The sequence below is a fragment of the Gallinula chloropus genome (assembly GCF_964237585.1).
Source record: "Gallinula chloropus genome assembly, chromosome: 5".
Classification (NCBI taxonomy): Eukaryota; Metazoa; Chordata; class Aves; order Gruiformes; family Rallidae; genus Gallinula; species Gallinula chloropus.
The window spans coordinates 33964061-33981866 of record NC_140090.1 but is presented as its reverse complement, the minus strand read 5'-3'; the positions used below and the strand labels follow the sequence as shown (position 1 = coordinate 33981866).

Sequence of the window (17806 nt, the reverse complement as noted above, 5' to 3'; positions counted from 1 at the left end):
GAGGTGGGAAACAATAATCCTGTTAGTTAATTTGGCTTTCGTTGGCTGGAGTCACGCTAACAATGAAATCACTGCTTTTGGTTCCCAGGCGTGCTCCCTGGTTTTAGTAGAAGTTTGACAGCGTGCCCAGGTATAATATCAGAAATAAACATAACCAGAGTTACATAAACTTATAGGGTCACAAATATAAGTGCTTTTGCCACTTCAATTTTTTCCTTCATCTCCTTAAAAAGCATTGAGTGTAATTTTTTTTATATAAAATCTGCAAAGCAGCCATTTTTGGGATTTTCCTAACAAGGCCTCTTACTAGATGCACTTTGTTTGAATGCATATGACAATTACTTTAATTGGCAAAGCCATTGAAGTGAATCATATAGCAGGGAAGCTTTAATGAATGCAATACATTTTGCTTAGTTGTTCCTTTTTTTGGGCCTAATCTAGGAATTCAGCCATATAATTGACATGGCTATCACCATTTGTGTACCATGGAACCTATATGAATACAGTCTTCAGAAGGCCAGAGACATCTTTCAGATATATTGAAGAAATGAGAAAGCAAGAACTCCCATACCAAACTTTGAAGGAGAACTTGCTTCACCATTTACAATTCAATAGGTTAACAGTCGCGACAAGTCCAGGACCTTAGTTGCTTAGGTGGTAAATTCCTTCAGTCTACTAGTAAGGAATTACTTGCCTGAATAGTCCAAATATAAAAAAGAAAAGTTATCTTCACCAGTAGTGAAAGTGAGAATAAGTGACCATTACAAATACTTAGGAAATGAACCCCATAGAGAAGCAAGTTCTACTAGTTCTAAAAGCAGGCAACTGACAGCAAAATACTCCATGACCACTATATCTATCACAACATTACAATTATGGACAATACCATCCATAGCAGAATGTTTACTGAAGAAGTCCCATAAAACCATTCAGCTTGTGGTTCAGCTGTGCTCTTTCAGGTCTAAGAAAAGAAGCTGTCCTAAATGAAGCACCCCGTAATAAAAGCCACAGTACATCGACCTTTCAGGCCTAATATGACTGTTAGCCTTACAACATGAAGTAAAACACAACGTATTTATTTCAGTGAAATGAAGACTATCTTTCCTTGTAAGCATAGTCGTGATGGAACAATTGAAGAGCAGTTAGTTCCACAGCATGGGGGCTCCTATATGTAGAACTGTAGCCTTAAGCGTGTTCAGCCAGCCTGCACACCTCTAAGTGTTTTATAATGAACAATAAAGCAGCCTGCTTTGGAAGGAGCTGACTAAGCAGAAAGGCAGGCTTTGAGAGCTAGGGAAGAACCATCTGCACAATTCAGTCCTTAAAGTCAGGGAAAAAGCCCATACAGAGACTTAGTATGTTGGCTTACCTGGGAGGCATAAGGAACTTCTTTCCTTCTATTGGTAGGTCCTTCTGCTTTCATAAACCCTAAATTCTCTTTGGCGAGGATAGGGGGAGAAGGAGCGAAGGATGCTCTCATCAGCATACTTGTGACTGATGAGTTGGAATAAAATTCTCTTTTAGACAAATGTCCATTTTGCCTTATTAATTTAAACAAGGATTTTAAAGACAAAGCCCATCAAACATTAGATAAGCATTTTAAGTTAATGGACCATGTAGTCCTATTTTCCCACAAACTCCAGAATCTTCGTATTATGTCCTATTTTTACAGCAACATCAATTATTAATATGTATACTTTTGCTGACAGAGGACCACACTAAAAATGTGAGTTTCGTTATCCAGTTCTGGGTCATTAACTGTGAAAAGCTTGTAAGTATAATGGTTTATTCACATGGGAAGCCTTCATTAAGATGCATTATTCTACAACTGATGTGGCAGCATCGCATTATCAAGTTCACTGTCTCCATCTAATATTTGCAATTTGTTTCTAAATGAGTTGCTGTTTGTAAGGCAAGTTAACAAATTTAAATTTCACATGGCCAAAGAAATTTCTTAAAGATGGGAAAATGCTTCTTCCCCCAAGGAAAAGCTATTTATTAGTGTCTTTCTGTAGAATGCCTCCCTTTGATTCAGAAGCAGAAACATTAGAGGCACCGAGAGAAGCGATGTTAGAAATAAATTGGCTTTTGTCTTCTGACGTTAAGTATCAAGGGCTATAAACACAGCTTGCCTCCTCATATAGCCAAAGCTTTTTTCAGATATGTTTTCTTCTGAAGCCTGCTCCTTGACGAGAAGACACAAACTCCACCAAAGCTCTCGACTCCCTCACCTTTTGAAGACCAAAGACTGCCTTCCACACTCAGCTAGTTCATCTTTCACTTCCTACCTATGCTTTACCAACTGATTGCTTTTCTTGATCATTCACATCCCTTCAGTACAGTTAGATCAGTTCTTAGAGGCCCAGGAAGCAGTTTTTAGGACTGTGCATTTTACTTATTAGCCTATATATACATAAGTTTTAATATTTCTTCATTCGTGTTTTCCTCAAGTCTAGTTCCCTTTTTGTTGATGTCTGCATTGATTTCAAACTGACAGAATGGAAAGCCAGGCCACCTGTATGTTCACCTGTAATGTTTTACTTAAAAATCAAGTAACCTTTGCATGATTTCCTCATTGCCATTCACCGCTCGCCTTCTCCTCCCCCAGAACAGAAGCCAGCCTTCAGTTCGTGACAGGCACCAGCCTCCTGGTCTTCACTCAAACAGGGCACGCTGCATATGTTCCACATTAGACAGCCACAAATCCTTCAGGACTCATTTATCACAGCTGGTTCCGCTCTTCATTTCATGCTCTTCCTCACCCACCCAAGCTGGAGCGTGTTACTGCCAAAGCTGTTGCACTATAACAGGAGACCCTGGTTTGGCAACTGTCTGTCCATTGCTAGGCCAACGTCAAAGGATGTAATTTGTCAATAACATATCTACTCATCACAACAGCTTGCCTGGCAGTGCCGACTGCCGCTCGGATCAAGAGTCTTCCCGTACCTGCCATGTCATCCTATCTCATTGGCACCTCTCCAATGCCTAACCCTCCTCCCGCCTCAACTTATCTGGCTGTCTAGGTCTGAGCCAGCTCTGCTTCCCCAGCGATGGAAACAATCAAGCAACAGCACATTTCACATCAGCAACGGCCTCTTTCTCCATGTAAACAAACTCTTTTCCACGTAATGTTATTTAGAAAATATTAATAACCAAAAGTCAGTAGGTTTGGGGGCAGAAAAGTCAAATAAGCGTATGGTCTTACCAACTTTCCCTTTCTCTTTCATTCCTTTGGTGTGTTGTTGAAGATGGGTAGCTGGACTCTTGGTAGAAATGGTTCCCTGCTGCTTTTATTTTCTTGCAGTAAAGCAGTCTTCGGAAAAGAAAATTTTTAAAAAATGAAGGGCAAATAAAACAGAACTTCTTTTTATAAGCTGTTCTATAGGGTCATGTCTGTACTTCCGCCTTTGGGCTTTAAGTGCAGCTCAGACTGGTATCAGCAGATACTGATGACTGTATGGTGCTCAGACAGGTAGTTGCACAGATATTTACTCAGGGCTAGGCTGGAGCTTACCAGCTAGGACATATTCTGTAGCCTTGATACTATCAGCATCTGAGCTACCTGGGCTGCATCCACACCAGCTCCATGACTCTGGACCCAAGTCTACATATGGTCTGTATTAATTCATTTAAAAACAAGAATCTCCTACTTCTAGTCTTGGTAAATCAGACACATCCTTGCCTGTTCAAGCAGTTCTTACCTCATCTGGCTGTGTTGCTGATGAAAGACACACCAATAGTAAATCACAGTGATGAGTAGCTGATCATTAAAGGCTCCCTTCTCCACTGTGGAGAGCAGAGGAAAGGCTTAGAGATGGCAGAGAAGCTCTCCTGTCTGTGGTGCTTCACAGGCTGTCCTTCTCTCCACCTTGGTCTCATGCTCGCCCACGGCTTCCCTGCTGTGGCTCTGGCCCTCAGCTGCCTCCATAGGTAGACACTTCACCTCACTATAGCAGGAGACAATTAACCTGAGTTGGCCAGAGAGGTGGGAAAGAGGCAAAAAGGATTATTTTCCACTTTTGAGATCTGAAATGGTTCACTGCAGGGTCAGGTGAGAGCTGGAGCCCATACAGAAGGGACCACATATCCAGCAGTTCAGGTGGAAGTGGAGCTGCCCCTTCCCAGCACTAAGCAGCTGTGCACCTGGTGAGCCATCTCATGACATTTCACCCTCAAGCATGCTATAGAGGGGCCTATCTTTCTCCATCACCTGCAGATCAGCCTCGCTAAAGCTGGAGACATCATCATACCCCTCACACCAAGTTACCTAGATCCAAATACTGATTTCATTGCTTCCCAAAGGAGATGGGAGGGGGATCCTTCTGCCCACCCTGCAGGACATCTTCAACGTTAAACCACAGCTACCTTTGATCATGGAAGTACTCAGTCAGTCCCTTTCTTGTGCTCCCAGATCTCTCTCTCCTTATCCTTTTTGTTCTTACACATCTTCCACAGGAAACATTTTTAAGTTGAATGGGTCTTCCCCAACTTCCTTTGGTGAGCAGCGTTAGGAAGTTTGGTAGGTTGCCCTCCACACCATTCAGACTATGGCAATACACAGAGACATGGCAGAGTTGGGTGGGCTCTAGCTGGCCCCTCTCTTTGGCAGCAGCCCTGCCACCGATACCACTTGGCAGTAGAAACTCCTCAGGAAAGCCGTCCCTTGAGCACTGCTGTAGGGAAGCAAAGTCGAAAGGGAAGCTGCCTGAGGAATGCGGATCTTGTTTCTGGATCTGAATCTGGGAAGCAGACCTCCTGGGTCATCCTCTGGTTTCCAAATGAGCCTCCCTGAGAAAGCATCATCACATCTGGTTGTTCAGAGGTTCACGTAACCTCAGTAGAGCAGACAGCAGTAAAATCTAAATAAATAGCCTGAATATTAGTTGTGCTAATAGGTGCTGGTGAAGATTGGAAACACTCAGCTTCCCCGGAAACTGAGACTCGAGTGACGTTAACGTCTTGGGGTGAAAGGCAACATTTTGGGTCGGATAGTCAGGAAGAGAGCCTGTGCAGCCACCTTTCAAAAGCAGGCTGCTGCTCTTATTTCCTCCTAAATGTTTTCTCACTGGTGGCCTTGACCGATTCCCTTCGCATAGTGCGAGTCACACGTTGCAGATGCAGGGAAGGCAGTAAATTGCTTTCCTGAACGGGGCCTCTGCGCTTGTTTTGGATGGTGTGCAATCCTGCTGTGTACGTTCTGAAACCAAATTTGCTTGGCACTTGTTCGTGATTTTTGGAACCCAGTCGAAGCATAGAAAAAAACACCGACTAACAGATCTTAAATATAAGCTGGCCAAACCTTTGATAGCAGCTTTTTTTTAGTGTCTTTGCGGGAGACCTCTGGAATTAGGACTTGGAGCATGCTAGAAAATACATCACCAGCACAAGGAGAAGGATGTTACTAAATTGGTCCGAGCTGTGCTGCTTTAAGGATGGTTTCTATACATTCTGAAGTTGGGAGGCCAGAGCAGAACAGGAAAAGGGGTTGGGGTTTTTTTAAGCAAACCAACACTCCCAGGCTTTTGTTCACATATGCTGCCACCTATACACCAGACAGTCGATAACTTTGAAGAGGAAAACACACCAAATATTACCAAAAAAATCACAGCAAAGTATTTTCCCCTCTTTTCCATCCTTCAATTTGAACATACATCATCAGACAATATGATTGCTTCTTCCCAGGTATGTGGGACATACTTTATTCCAGGAAAAAAAACCTAAAACAACCACCAACACTAATTTACAACTTAATTTTTCAAGTGTATTTTTCTCTACACTTGGCAGAGTAGCAATAGCTCATAAAGCACTGGGACCATCTTCGCTTTATCAACCATTGCAAACTAAAAGCACAAAGTTTCAGACCACCCACACAGATGGTATTTTTCCTGCTTCTGTATTTGCATACCAGAAAGACTTTCATTTGTCTCTCTCAAAGGACACATGTAAAATCAATCACAAAGCAGAAATCACTGTAAGACTTTCAACCAGCTTAGAAATACTCCTTGCCAAGGTTATCAAATCATGGGAAACTTGGGGAGCTATGATTTTTATTACAGTGTTGGAGTGGGGGTGTTGTTTATTCTTTTGCTGTTGTTGTTCCTCAAGGGAAGTTGATTTCCTAAAGGAACATGACCTGCTGCAGCAAAATACCAGGAAACCACTGACCAAGCTGCACATATAAAAATTTAAGTGAACAAATTAAAAACAATACTGGCTAATTAAAAAGTACCGATGGGAAGTCCAAACATTTGAAAATTCAATTACCAAAAAAAAAAATCTCTGGCACCCTTCTGACACGGATAAAGCTGGCATTTGCAGAACAGCAGCTTTCTCACCTGTCTCATTGAGATCCCAGGATCCCACACTGGAAGGGCTGTTTTTGTACATTGCAATGTTGTTAATTAATACTGAAACGCTAACAATAGACCATTGTGTGCATCCAGGCACTTTTTATGAGCGCAGGGGTTAGTGTTTTTTCTCCTGGCTTCCCACAAATAAATTAAGGCTTAAGCTTGGATTCACTATCAACCTGGCATTCCAGTTTGTATTAGGTTTCTTTTAATTCATACCTTTTGTTTTCCCCTCTTGTCATTTCCAGAGCCTACCTCCTCACTTAAAGACAAGTGTTTCGCAGATGAATGCTGGACAAGTAAATGCCCTACAAGGGGAGGCCCAGGAAAGACACGAAGAGGACATCAAGTACAAGCTGAGAGAAACTGAGGGGCTCGACATCCAGGAGACTCTCCAGAATCAGATCGGACAGTGTTTCATCGAGTGTCGGTGAGCACAGATAGGCACTCGCCCCTTAGAAAGTCTGTTTGTCCCAAGGAGACTGATTCTGCAGTTCTTCCTAATTGGAAAATCCATCTTAAGGTGGTGATCCCAGCCCCAAAACACAGAACAAAGTAGGACCAGTGGGACTCCTAGCTGGGGAAACTGGATTAGTGCATCTTTGCTCAGTCCAGCAGGTATCAGAGGTGCACCTTTGAAAGACTAACTGCAGAATCAGGTCCGCAGATATTAAAATGGGGACACCTCCAGGTTCCTATTATCTTGGGCTGCTTCTTTCTAATGAGAAGAAGCCTACTTAAAGTTTAGGCACACTGACTTTTTTCCGTTGTCTGAATACATAAGGTTTACGAGAGAGAACGCAGTCTTCCATGAGAGAGACCTTTAATTATTTGCTATAGCAAATCACATCACGTCACCAGTGCTGCAATCCAGGTGCCAGCAGCCAACATGAATCTGAAGTACGTCTGTACTTGAGGCCTGACCTTCAAGACACTGCCCTAGATGTAACTTGACTGAAGGAGTGCTGCTGATCTCAGGGAAACTTCACGTCTCAGTAGAGTTAAGCACGTACTTACATGTTTTTTTAACTGAGTGCTGACACCTATAGTTCTCTCAGGAAGTTTACTTTAGATGAAGAAGTTTGGAGGCTGGCAGTTCTAATGTGGCAATACTGTAAAGCCTCGTACTACGGAACATAGGCTGGGTTTGTGATGTAGGTAATTTTTTCTAGGATTTATACCCCATCCAGTGGGTTAATATGTGAAAACAAATTGGAAAGCGGCACCCAGAAGTTCTGGAATTTAGCAGAGAGGTTGCAGCTGCTCTGCAATAACACTTCCAGTGGTTTTGTGTCTCAAGCTGCGTGGTGACGTTACAGGGCTCATATTTGTCTTGTGGACTGGTGTCATGTCCATTAATCACTCTGCATTTTTTCAGGGTACTGATCTGCCTTCAGCAGGCCATATCTGGCTGGAAACACAAATGCATTCTGATGAAATCCTGCTCTATTTATCCCTCGAATAATCAGGTTTTGGTAGCTATGCAACAGCATAGCATTTAAAAAACCCACCAACAAAAAATAGCACTGTCACAGGTCTGCCACAATCTATTTCTCTTACTTTTGCTTCTCATAGGCACTCAAGACTCCAGCATATTTCTACCCATCTAGCAGTCCTTTAGAAAGAACAGAGGGTTTTTACAAACCCCAGTTGGCACAAAGCCCTTCCCCACTCCCTAAATCAACCCTGTTCCTAGGGCCCGCTCCACACACATCTTGAGCTGCCATTTCCTGCTGCTCCCCACAACTCCCAGTGTGTTCTGAGGCACAGAAAGATCTTATTTCCTTTGCTTTATATTACTCATTTAATAGTAAGTCTCAAACACGGGTCAGTCGTGTCCAATTAACTTGACTGTAGAGCTTGAGGAGGACTAACTGAAATACTGTGTGAACCAATAGCAAAGTTTCTATGTGAGATTAGCAGAGAACGGTCAATCTCCCAGAGAATCAAGCCGAGCCATAAACCTCTTTAAAAGACAGTTATGAGATGTTATTAAAAGTAAAATCCATTCCATGGAGACCCTTAACAGCAGAGCCAACCAAGAGCCCAACCAATCCAAGGGATCATTTGGATGAAGCTGAAGTCATCATTCCATCAAGGCAGGTGGAGAGGAATGGCTGAATGAGCAGTTCATCAAAACCCTTGCTGCCTAATGGCTAGCGACCTCAGTCTCATGTAGCAACGAAATACTCCAAAGACATCAAGTGGAGTAGAACTGCTGAGCTTTCTTATTCAGCAGCCCTTGCAAGGGAAATGGGACCTCATTGCTACATTCATATCCCAGGGGCCCAACATTAGGTGAGACTTCAAGGCTATAGGCAGCCATAGCCAGTATCCCGGCACATAAATACACGATTAAACAAGTTTAAGCTGTTCTTTAGCTAACTTTTAAGGTGCCTGGTGTGGTCTAGTCAGGTTCTGTAGTTTTGAATCTCATCTAGACTTGAAAATTAGCAAAGATTAAAGCAGGTGTTTGAATATGAGCACCACATTAACAGGTCCTGCATAGCTTTACGGATGTGCTTTTCCTGAGCAAGCGAGTATCTTAAATGGGACCAAGATATACACACACTCCCTCCCTCCCAGACTTAATCAGCAACACCACCTCTTATAGGTAAGCCTTTTAGTCAGACACATTGCGCTGCTGCAGCCAAGAGACTGAGAAAATAGTTCCCCTCCAACCTTGTAAAATAACCACAGGCAGAGTCACATTTCCACCCAGCCATCTGAAACAATCCAATGTTAAAAAAAAATTATGCAAAAAGCAGTTTCAAGCTCAATCAGACCATTTTTATTAGGCACTCAAGAAATGCTGTGTGTGCAGTTACATGGGGTGCCAGAACACAATGTCACCTCTGATGGCAGAGTGGCAGTGACAGGCCTGGGGCAGGGTGTGTGATCGTGCTCCCTGTTACTCTCTTAATTTAACTGTCCAGCATCATCCCTAAAACAAGACAAATCTCATTCATAAAAAATCCCAATATTCTGGTGATTTAACAGGCCAGTAGATAAAATTCAGTGAAGCCAGTGGGAGAGCTGCCATCAGCTTCAGCTGGACATCACCCAATATTTCAGTCTGTTTGAATCTGGGCTGAGTGATGCAGTGATTTACAGGACTGGGAGGAGTCAGGCCAAGCTGTCTGCCATCCTGCTCTTCACAGGAGGCCTCTATTTAAGCAACCAAAATTATTTTCCCTGCAGACACGTTCACTTGCAGCCATAATAGGTTAAAAAAAAAACCCCAACCAATTTCCACACATGGGGAGTGTGTGTGTGTCACACAGAGCCAAGCTTTCCGTGCAGTGCATGCCAGAGACACTGCAGAACTCACAGGAGTTGGGTCCTGCTGAACAGGGGCCAGAACTCAAGTGTCAAGGTTTACATTAATTATTACCTGCCAGGATAGATTTTGGCTCTCCCCTCAGCCAGTCTATGAAATCAACAGCTCAATGTAGCTTATAAATTATTCTTTAACTAGGCTTTTTGACAGAGTTTACCATTTTCCATAGTCTATTAAATAAACAGATAGCTAAAGGGGGGGAACAGAGACTCTTTTGAATAAATTTTGCTGTATGCACTAAAGAAAAAAATAAACCCAAGCTTCCATATTTTATCCTTTCAGTTGGAAAAGGATCCAATAGGAAATACAATTAGCAGGTACTGTCTTTCAGCATAGATTACAAAAGCAACGAGCACATGTTAAATCACTCCTAAGATCTGCTAGAAATATTCACCAGTTCCCTCACACAAGGGCACTCTGTAGCTTCACTCATTCAACAACCCAAACCTCGTGCTTATGCTTTATTCCCCTAGAACCTACCTTCAAAATAAAGCAAAACCCAAAGGAATAGATTAAATCCATTTAATTTATTTAATGTAGGCATTGCAGTCACTTACAGCAGTCCCACTGCAGAGAAGACAAAAATATGTTACAGCCTTACCATCCATCATCCTTCTTTGCTGTATTGACTTCTGTGAAGTGCCTCTTCTTCAGCTAACAAGTTATTCACAGAAGGCTATCCAGATTTTTATTTGGCCTCATCCCTGTGCACCATACTAGGAAAGAAAGTTGTTTTGGTTTTTTGAAAGCTTTTTTAAAGCAAGCATCACACAGTGTACCCACAGGCCCCCCACCTTGTTTTCAAGATAGCTATATGATTTGTAGAGCGGGAGTGTTCCAAAATTAACAGTTGCTATCATTGTATACCTCTGAGGCTGGATTTCAATCACTTGACTCAGAGTCCAACCATGACATTAATAACAAAAGTTTCATATTAAAATACAACAGTTGCATAACTGGGGGATTTACTTTCAATTTCCTGTACTATTCCAGACCAGAAACATTTTCTCTCCAATTTCACAGTTTGGTTTTCGCACTAGATATGCAAAACCCATCTCTTTGCCCACTGTATGTACCAACAGTTACCAAATTATGGGTCTTCCTTGGAGTCGTCCCTAAAATAAACCAAAAAGGGGTGGGGAGAAGGGAAAAGAATCTCCTTACTATACAGGGAGATACAGTGGGATCTTTGCCTAAGAAAAGTCTTCCCCGACAGAAATTGCTACCAAGGATAAGAAATCAAGATGAGGTTTTTATTACCAGAGATTGCCTCAAGAATCGCAGGGGAGAGCCTAATGCACAGGCTTTGCTGTAACATGTCTTATGCCCTCTAGCTGTAACAAATTACCCTCCGAATTTCTTGGAGGATTTATACACTGCTGCTCAGTGTTCTGGGGAGCATTTCATCAGTGGCATCGCTGACCTAATAACAGGGGATATCTAAGCACCAGCAACTTCTATCTACGTTGTGTTATTCCCACAGATTTGGGGATTGGTTTTCTGGAGGAAGGAGGCGGCGAGGGGTAAATGCGCTCTCATAATAGGTTTACACTTTGCTGATTAGCTTTGAATGATCTTCTTGCTCTGCCTGCTGACTTGAGTGCTGTCAGAAAAAAAGAATTGGCCAAGCTTCATGGTGAGTGAATGAGACTCCTTCTGAAGCAGGGGGGCTCTTGTGCTTTATTCATTCATTTTGAACATTCCTGACAGCCAGCCCAGGCTTTGATGCAGAGGAAAGGAGAAAGAAAATAGGAAGCAATCGTGTTATATTTCCCTTTTTTCACAAGGCAGTTTTGTTGAGCTGAGCTTACTGCCAATACGCCTGTTCGCAGGGCTCCCTAGGTAGCAGGGGGGCGGGAGGAGGAGGAGGCAGGAAGAAGATGAATGGGGAGAGAGGTTTTGGAGTGAGATTCCACAGAATAGGGAAAGTATTCATTTGTGTCAGGCACTGCCCGTATCGCATGTCACGCTCTGTACACACTGCTTTTTATGAAGTTGATGTTGATGTGCATGAAAAGCTGCCAGGCAATCCATCAGCAGCTGAAGTCTCACCAACGGGACGGAGACAGATGACACCTCAGTGGTGCCAAGCAGTGGCACCCCCTCCCATTACTGCCAGACCTATGGGTTTGGAAGAATCTGTGCTCTGAGGCTATCCAGGGAGCTCTGGTAGTTTTTCAGTTCCTGTATGGCTCCTCATCCATGCCCTCAGCTTGCCAGAAGTGCTTTCCAAGTCACCAAGGAGTACAGAGTGCGGTCTCTGCACAACACGACAACAGTTCACGAGAAAGCTGGTAGGAAAATTGCTTAAAAAACAGTTTTAGTGCCACAAACCCCTGTGGAGACAGCTCTCAGAGCAAGCTCCAGTCTGGAAATCCCCGGAATACAACCAAAGACACCATCAGCCCCTTAATCACAACCCTGTTGCCGTACAATGTCCCATTACTCTGGAAAATGCATTCCCTTCTTGCCCACTGCCCTGTAAGGGCATTTCTCCTGCAGGAACCTACAAAAAAAATGCCCCTTGCTATTTGGTACTTTAAATTCAGCATAGGCAGGAGTTACTGCCCACAGGAAGCATTCAGAGCTGGGTGATGAACAGCTCTTTCACCTAATCCATATCGTCACCACTTGTTTTCCCTGTCATCATTAAAGGACTCTCAGACACTCGCCATTTCTATGGGACGTTCCATGCAGCAGCAAAGCTTTCCAGCCATAAGCACCTTTGAGCTCAATGCAAAAATCAGGATGTTCTGCAAATGGGGATAAACGAGGGATTTTCTGTCAATTCCACCAGATAAGGAAGAACTGAACTAAATTAGCAAGAGGTCTGTATCTACACCACAGTCTTCTGTCCTTACCTGTTCAGTATAGTTGAATATATCTTCTACCTTCTTGTATTCTGTACACTGAAAGCTGACACAAACCCAGTTCTTTAGGAAGTAGCACTAGTGGAACCTCTTTCTGAATGCCTTTACAGCCAGGCTGGGACAGTCTAGTCTTTCTCATCATCTCTAGTTTAGTCTTTCTCATCAGAAAAATGAAGACCAAGTTCCAATTTGTAGACGTGAAGCTCTGAGAGGATGGCACAGGCTTGGGGAGGCTTTCTCCTCAGCCCAGATTTTGTCTTCCTGCAAGCTACATGCACAATAGTGTGGGCAGCTTTGCTGAATGCTGAGCAGTCGGTAAAACTTCTATGCTGTGCTTTCATCAGGCCTGCTGCAAAGAAAGTAAGCTCGGGAAAAGCTAAAAAAATAAGGAGATTTAGGGTTGGGGGTTGCGTGTGTTGTTGGGTTTGTTTTAAAAGAGGAATCCCTGTTGGTCTCTAAATCAAGTGACCCACAATATCAGACATATTTCACACTGGGACAAGAGCTCTCTTTTACAAAGCCTCCAAGACAATCACAAGAAGAATCAAAGAATTGTAGGAGCTATAACGGGACCGCCAGAGCATATTGGGTCCAACCCCCTGCCAAAGCAGGGTCCCTAGGACACGTCGCACAGGTCAGCATACAGACAGGTCTTGAATATCTCCAGACAAGGAGACTCCAGCCCATCTGGGCAGCCTGTCCCAGGGCTCCCTCACCCTCATCAGGAAGAAGTTCTTCCACATATTGGTGCAGAACTTCCTGTGCTCCAACTCGATGCCTTCGCCCCTTGTCCTGTCCCCACAGACACTGAGAAGAGGCTGGCCATTTCCCTGTGTCCCCCACTTCAGATATTGATAACCATTGATCAGATCCCCTCTCAGTCTTCTTTTCTCCAGGCTGAACAGCCCCAGGTCACTCAGCCTTTCCTCATAGGGGAGGTGATTCAGGCCTTTAATCACCTTCTTAGCCTTCACTGGGCTCTCTCCTGGAGATCCCTGTCTTTTTTATACCAGAGAGCCCGGAACTGGACACAATACTCCAGGTGGGACCTGACCAGGGCAGAGTAGAGGGGGAGGATCGCCCCCTTTGACCTGCTGGCCACGGTCCTTTTGATGCACCCCAGGATCCCATTGGCCCTCTTAGCCACCAAGGCACACTGCTGGCTCATGGCCAACCTGTCATCTCTCTATCAACAGCTTCACTTTTTTTGGACAGAGCTACCAACTACACATTCTGCAGAGGTGGCATCTCTGTATCCTAACAGCTAACGCTGGTCCAAAGTACTCTGAGTGCCTTTCTTCTCCACCAAAAGGCCATTCTGCAGGAACAGCTTAAATTTAACATCTATCTGCCTGAACATGACTCAGCCTGCTCCCAGATGTTTGACAGTACATCCTGTACACAGTCAAAGCTGGTTTCAAAATCCAACAGGAACAAACCAGGCCATGACAGCACGTAGCTCTGACAGCACTACCTGTCCAGGGCCCCACATAAATATTCTGGCAGCTAGACCATGCCCCAGATCCTTGCTGCAAGCAGCTGTACCACTGAGCCCCAGTTTGAAGTACTTCTGTTGGAATTAAACTCCTGCCTTGGGGCTCCCGAGTGAGACAACCTCTAAAGCTGATTAATTAACATAATTAAGAGCTGTAAACATTCATGGGTTATGTTCAAGCCTTTCCTAACACATTCTTAAAGCTTTCACTGAGTCGTTACCTATTGACTAATTTTGACAGACAACTTTAGGGCTAGAGGGAGCAAGGGAACAGAATGCAAATGCATCACTGACTTACTGGAGGAGCACCAGAGTAAACAACCCACCAGGTCTCTTTGAACAGAGGGAAAATAAGTTATCATAAGTGAGAGTATTGCTTGTGTACAGCGGGGGAAAGCAGAGCCCACAGTTCCACAATCTGTTTTCCAATGAATTAGAATCAACTATCCAGCTTTGACAGTCATTTTTTTAAAAAATTAAATAAACCTTCAATTTTCTTGCTGATGGGAACATGCCATTGTCCTCTTCAAAATCATGAAACTCTCTAATTGCAAAGGAGGGACAACTGTTATTAAGTCCATCTGCAGTTAATCTACTTTATTGGGTGCCCATGGATTTACAGGAGGCAGGGGACACCTCTGGAAGCTTCCGTACAGTGGCAGGAGTTGCCTACTTCAGTGCATGCTAAAAAAATTTATGAGTGTGCTGACATTAATGGAGGCAGCTTGATGGCTTTTGTGGGGGGACCAGCCAGAAACCCCTGGATTCCTATATTTCTCATACTTGGTGAAACACAGATAAATCTCCATGACAGGTACCTGAAACAGTAAGACCAGTTGAACCCTGGTGTCGGGCCTCCAGAGAGGCATTGATAGCATCACTAGTTCTGCTTCCTAAATCACCACAAACTCTGAACCACATTGCCTTTCCAGTTTTGTAAGGCTCCTTAAATTTACACCTCACTTTAGGATCACTGACTATGTGGCAATTAAAAACATACGCAGAGGACACCGCTGCCACTCCTTAATTTTGCTCACCGAACTCTTCAAAGTTTAGAAACAATTAAGAAACAAAAAACATCCCTAAAATATCAGGTGCAAAACAAGATTCCCAAGGTGTTTTCAACAAAAGTCATCCTCATGAATAATGGTTTCTTCACCGGCACTGCACAGAAGGACATCTTCACCAGCTTCCTAAACACTGCTCTGCCCTTCTAGATAGCCAGATACCTTAAACCACAAATCTGTTGGCCATCTTCCTTGAAAGATCTACCTTACCCTGGCAGTTTTCAGCAGCAGGAAGTTGGTAAGCGAGTAAAGTCAGATCCTGCTACTGTCTCACACGTTTAAGTCCATACTAAGCAGGCTCCCAGCAACTTCCAGGGGAGTTTTGGAATAACACTATTGTTTCAGTATGGGTTTATGAAAATCTGGGCTTTATTTAAGCGTGTTATGGACAGGCAGAAGCACGTACTCTTGCTTCCCAAGGACCTGGAGCATGTTCAGAGAAGGGCAACCAGACTGGGGAAGAGGTTGGAGAGGAAACCTTAAGAGGAGCGAGTAGCTAAAGGAGCTGGGGGTGTTCAGCCTGGAGAAGAGGAAGCTGAGGGGAGACCTTATCCCTGCCTACACTGACCCGACAGGAGGGTGCAGAAAGGTGCGTGTTGGGCTTGTCACCCAAGTGACAGGTAACAGGACAAGGGGGAATGGCCTCAAGCTGTGCCAGTGCAGCGTTAGATTAGACATTAGGAAGAGGTTCTTTACCCAAAGGGTTATTGGGCACTGGAACAGGCTGCCCGGGGGGGAAGTTGAGTCACCAACCCAGGATGTGTTTAACAGACAGGTAGATGACATGCTCAGGGGTATGATTTAGTAGTGCAGGTACAGTTGGACTCAATCTCAAAGGTCTTTTCCAACCTTGTGATTCTGTGACTGGCTATCCAGACGAGTTCCCCAATGGTGTAAAACTATTTCAGCACACTTGGGACTTTTCTGCTGAAAAGCTCAATCACGGACTCTGCCTGTGATGAGGCTTTTCCACAGTATCTCGCAGAACACTCAGAACTTCGCCTATTCACAAGCACATACTCATCATTTCACCAGGCAGAACTTGCATTGCACACCTCTTGCCATGCTTGCATATAAATTATGCATTGGCAACATTAAAAGCTCATTCAGATCTGAACAGTCACGCATTAGCAAAGCCATAATGATCATGGTTCTTCTTCAGACCAGTCTCTCCTCCTCCACTTTTCTCCACAACCTGCTTGCTTCTGAATCAGTCTGTCCAGAAAGGCACCACCTTCTCCCCACTGTTTCAGTGTCCCAGTTTCTGCCTCTGCAGTTTTCACCTGTAAAGCTCAAAACACCTCAGTGTCTGCAAACCAAAGGCAAAGTTGTCCAAAGCCTATTCACTCTGCCTGCAGAGATAGGATTTTGAAAACGGTAACACCACTATTCCGGAGAGCAAGATGAAACTCTCAGTTCTCAATCCGGGGAGCAAGAGGATGGATTTATTTAACATAAGCAAAATGTCTTTAGTCTCTTTAGTCTCCACCCTGGAAAAGCCTGACTCATTTGAACCAGTATTTTCACATCTATATACAGTAAATTGGATGCTCAACATCTAAGCACTCCGTCCGAATGGTTAATAGCTTGACAAACCTGCAATCAGCTGAGATGGAGGTCTGTAATGGATAGCATCAGGCAGGGACACCCAGGAATTGCTAAAAGCACAAGTGGGTTATATCTGTACAGCTGGTTTGGTGCTGTCAGACCTGCCCCAGGCACCATGCAGTGCACAGCTGCACGTGCAAGCCAAGAGCCGCCATAAGGTTAGTCCTCAGGTGGCTGCATAGCTTGTCCAGGTATTGCAGAGAGATCCCAAGACCAGAGGATAGGGCGTGGGAGTAAAATTGATGCAGTGAGTAAGGGCAGAGCAATAAGGCTCAGACCACTCTTCGGTGGTAAAGCTGCTGTTCAGCAAGAGAATGAATTAGAGGATGATACAAAACGAGGCTGAGGGAGCCGGGCTTGTTCAGTCTGGAGAAGAGAAGGCTGTGGGGGGACCTCATTGCAGCCTTCCAGTCCCTGAAAGGAGCAGAGAAACAGGAGGGGAATCAGCTTGTTGAAAGGGCAGACACTGGCAGGACAAGGGGGATGGAGTGAAGCTGAAGGAGAGAAGGCTTAGATTAGGTATTAGGGGGAAGTTCTTTACAGAGAGAGTGGTGAGGGGCTGGAACAGGCTGCCCAGAGAGGTGGTGGCTGCCCCATCCCTGGGGGTGTTCAAGGCCAGGTTGGCTGGGGCCCTGGGCAACCTTATGTAAATCCAGACCTGGAGGTTTGTGGCCCTACCTGTGGCCGGAGGATTAGAACTCTGTGATCCTTGGGATCCTTTCCAACCCACAGCATTCTATAATTCTATGACAAACCCCTCAGTCTTAGTACAAGGGCAAGTTGCCCTGTCCTGTCAGCCACTTCTAGCCCTGTTCGCACAGACATGCCCATCCCAAGAACTGTTGTGTACCATGGATTCCTGGCTTCATCTGCTTCCCGCTCTTTGATTTGTAGCATTACAGAAGCAATACTGACCATTGCAACAAATTCAGGTTAGATTCCCTTTTCTACCTTTTTTTTCCAAACGGCTGAAAGTGACCCAGAAACACCCGCAATCCACTGACCTTGAGACTAAGCCTCCTGCTTAGCATTAAAGCCCCTAAAAATATTCCCCTCCTTTATAAGTCTACAAGTCT

General features: G+C 44.3%; 1 protein-coding gene across 1 annotated transcript in view; it reads left to right on the top strand.

Moving 5' to 3' along the window:
- The window catches only part of DRC11 (dynein regulatory complex subunit 11), a gene marked incomplete at both ends in the record, with an annotated part of 112685 nt that overhangs the window by 20817 nt on the left and 74062 nt on the right, over nucleotides 1-17806 (top strand). Inside the window, one exon of the mRNA XM_084264574.1 lies at nucleotides 6599-6780. Coding sequence (XP_084120700.1) covers nucleotides 6599-6780 — 182 coding nt within the window. The remainder of the gene's footprint in view (nucleotides 1-6598; nucleotides 6781-17806) is intronic.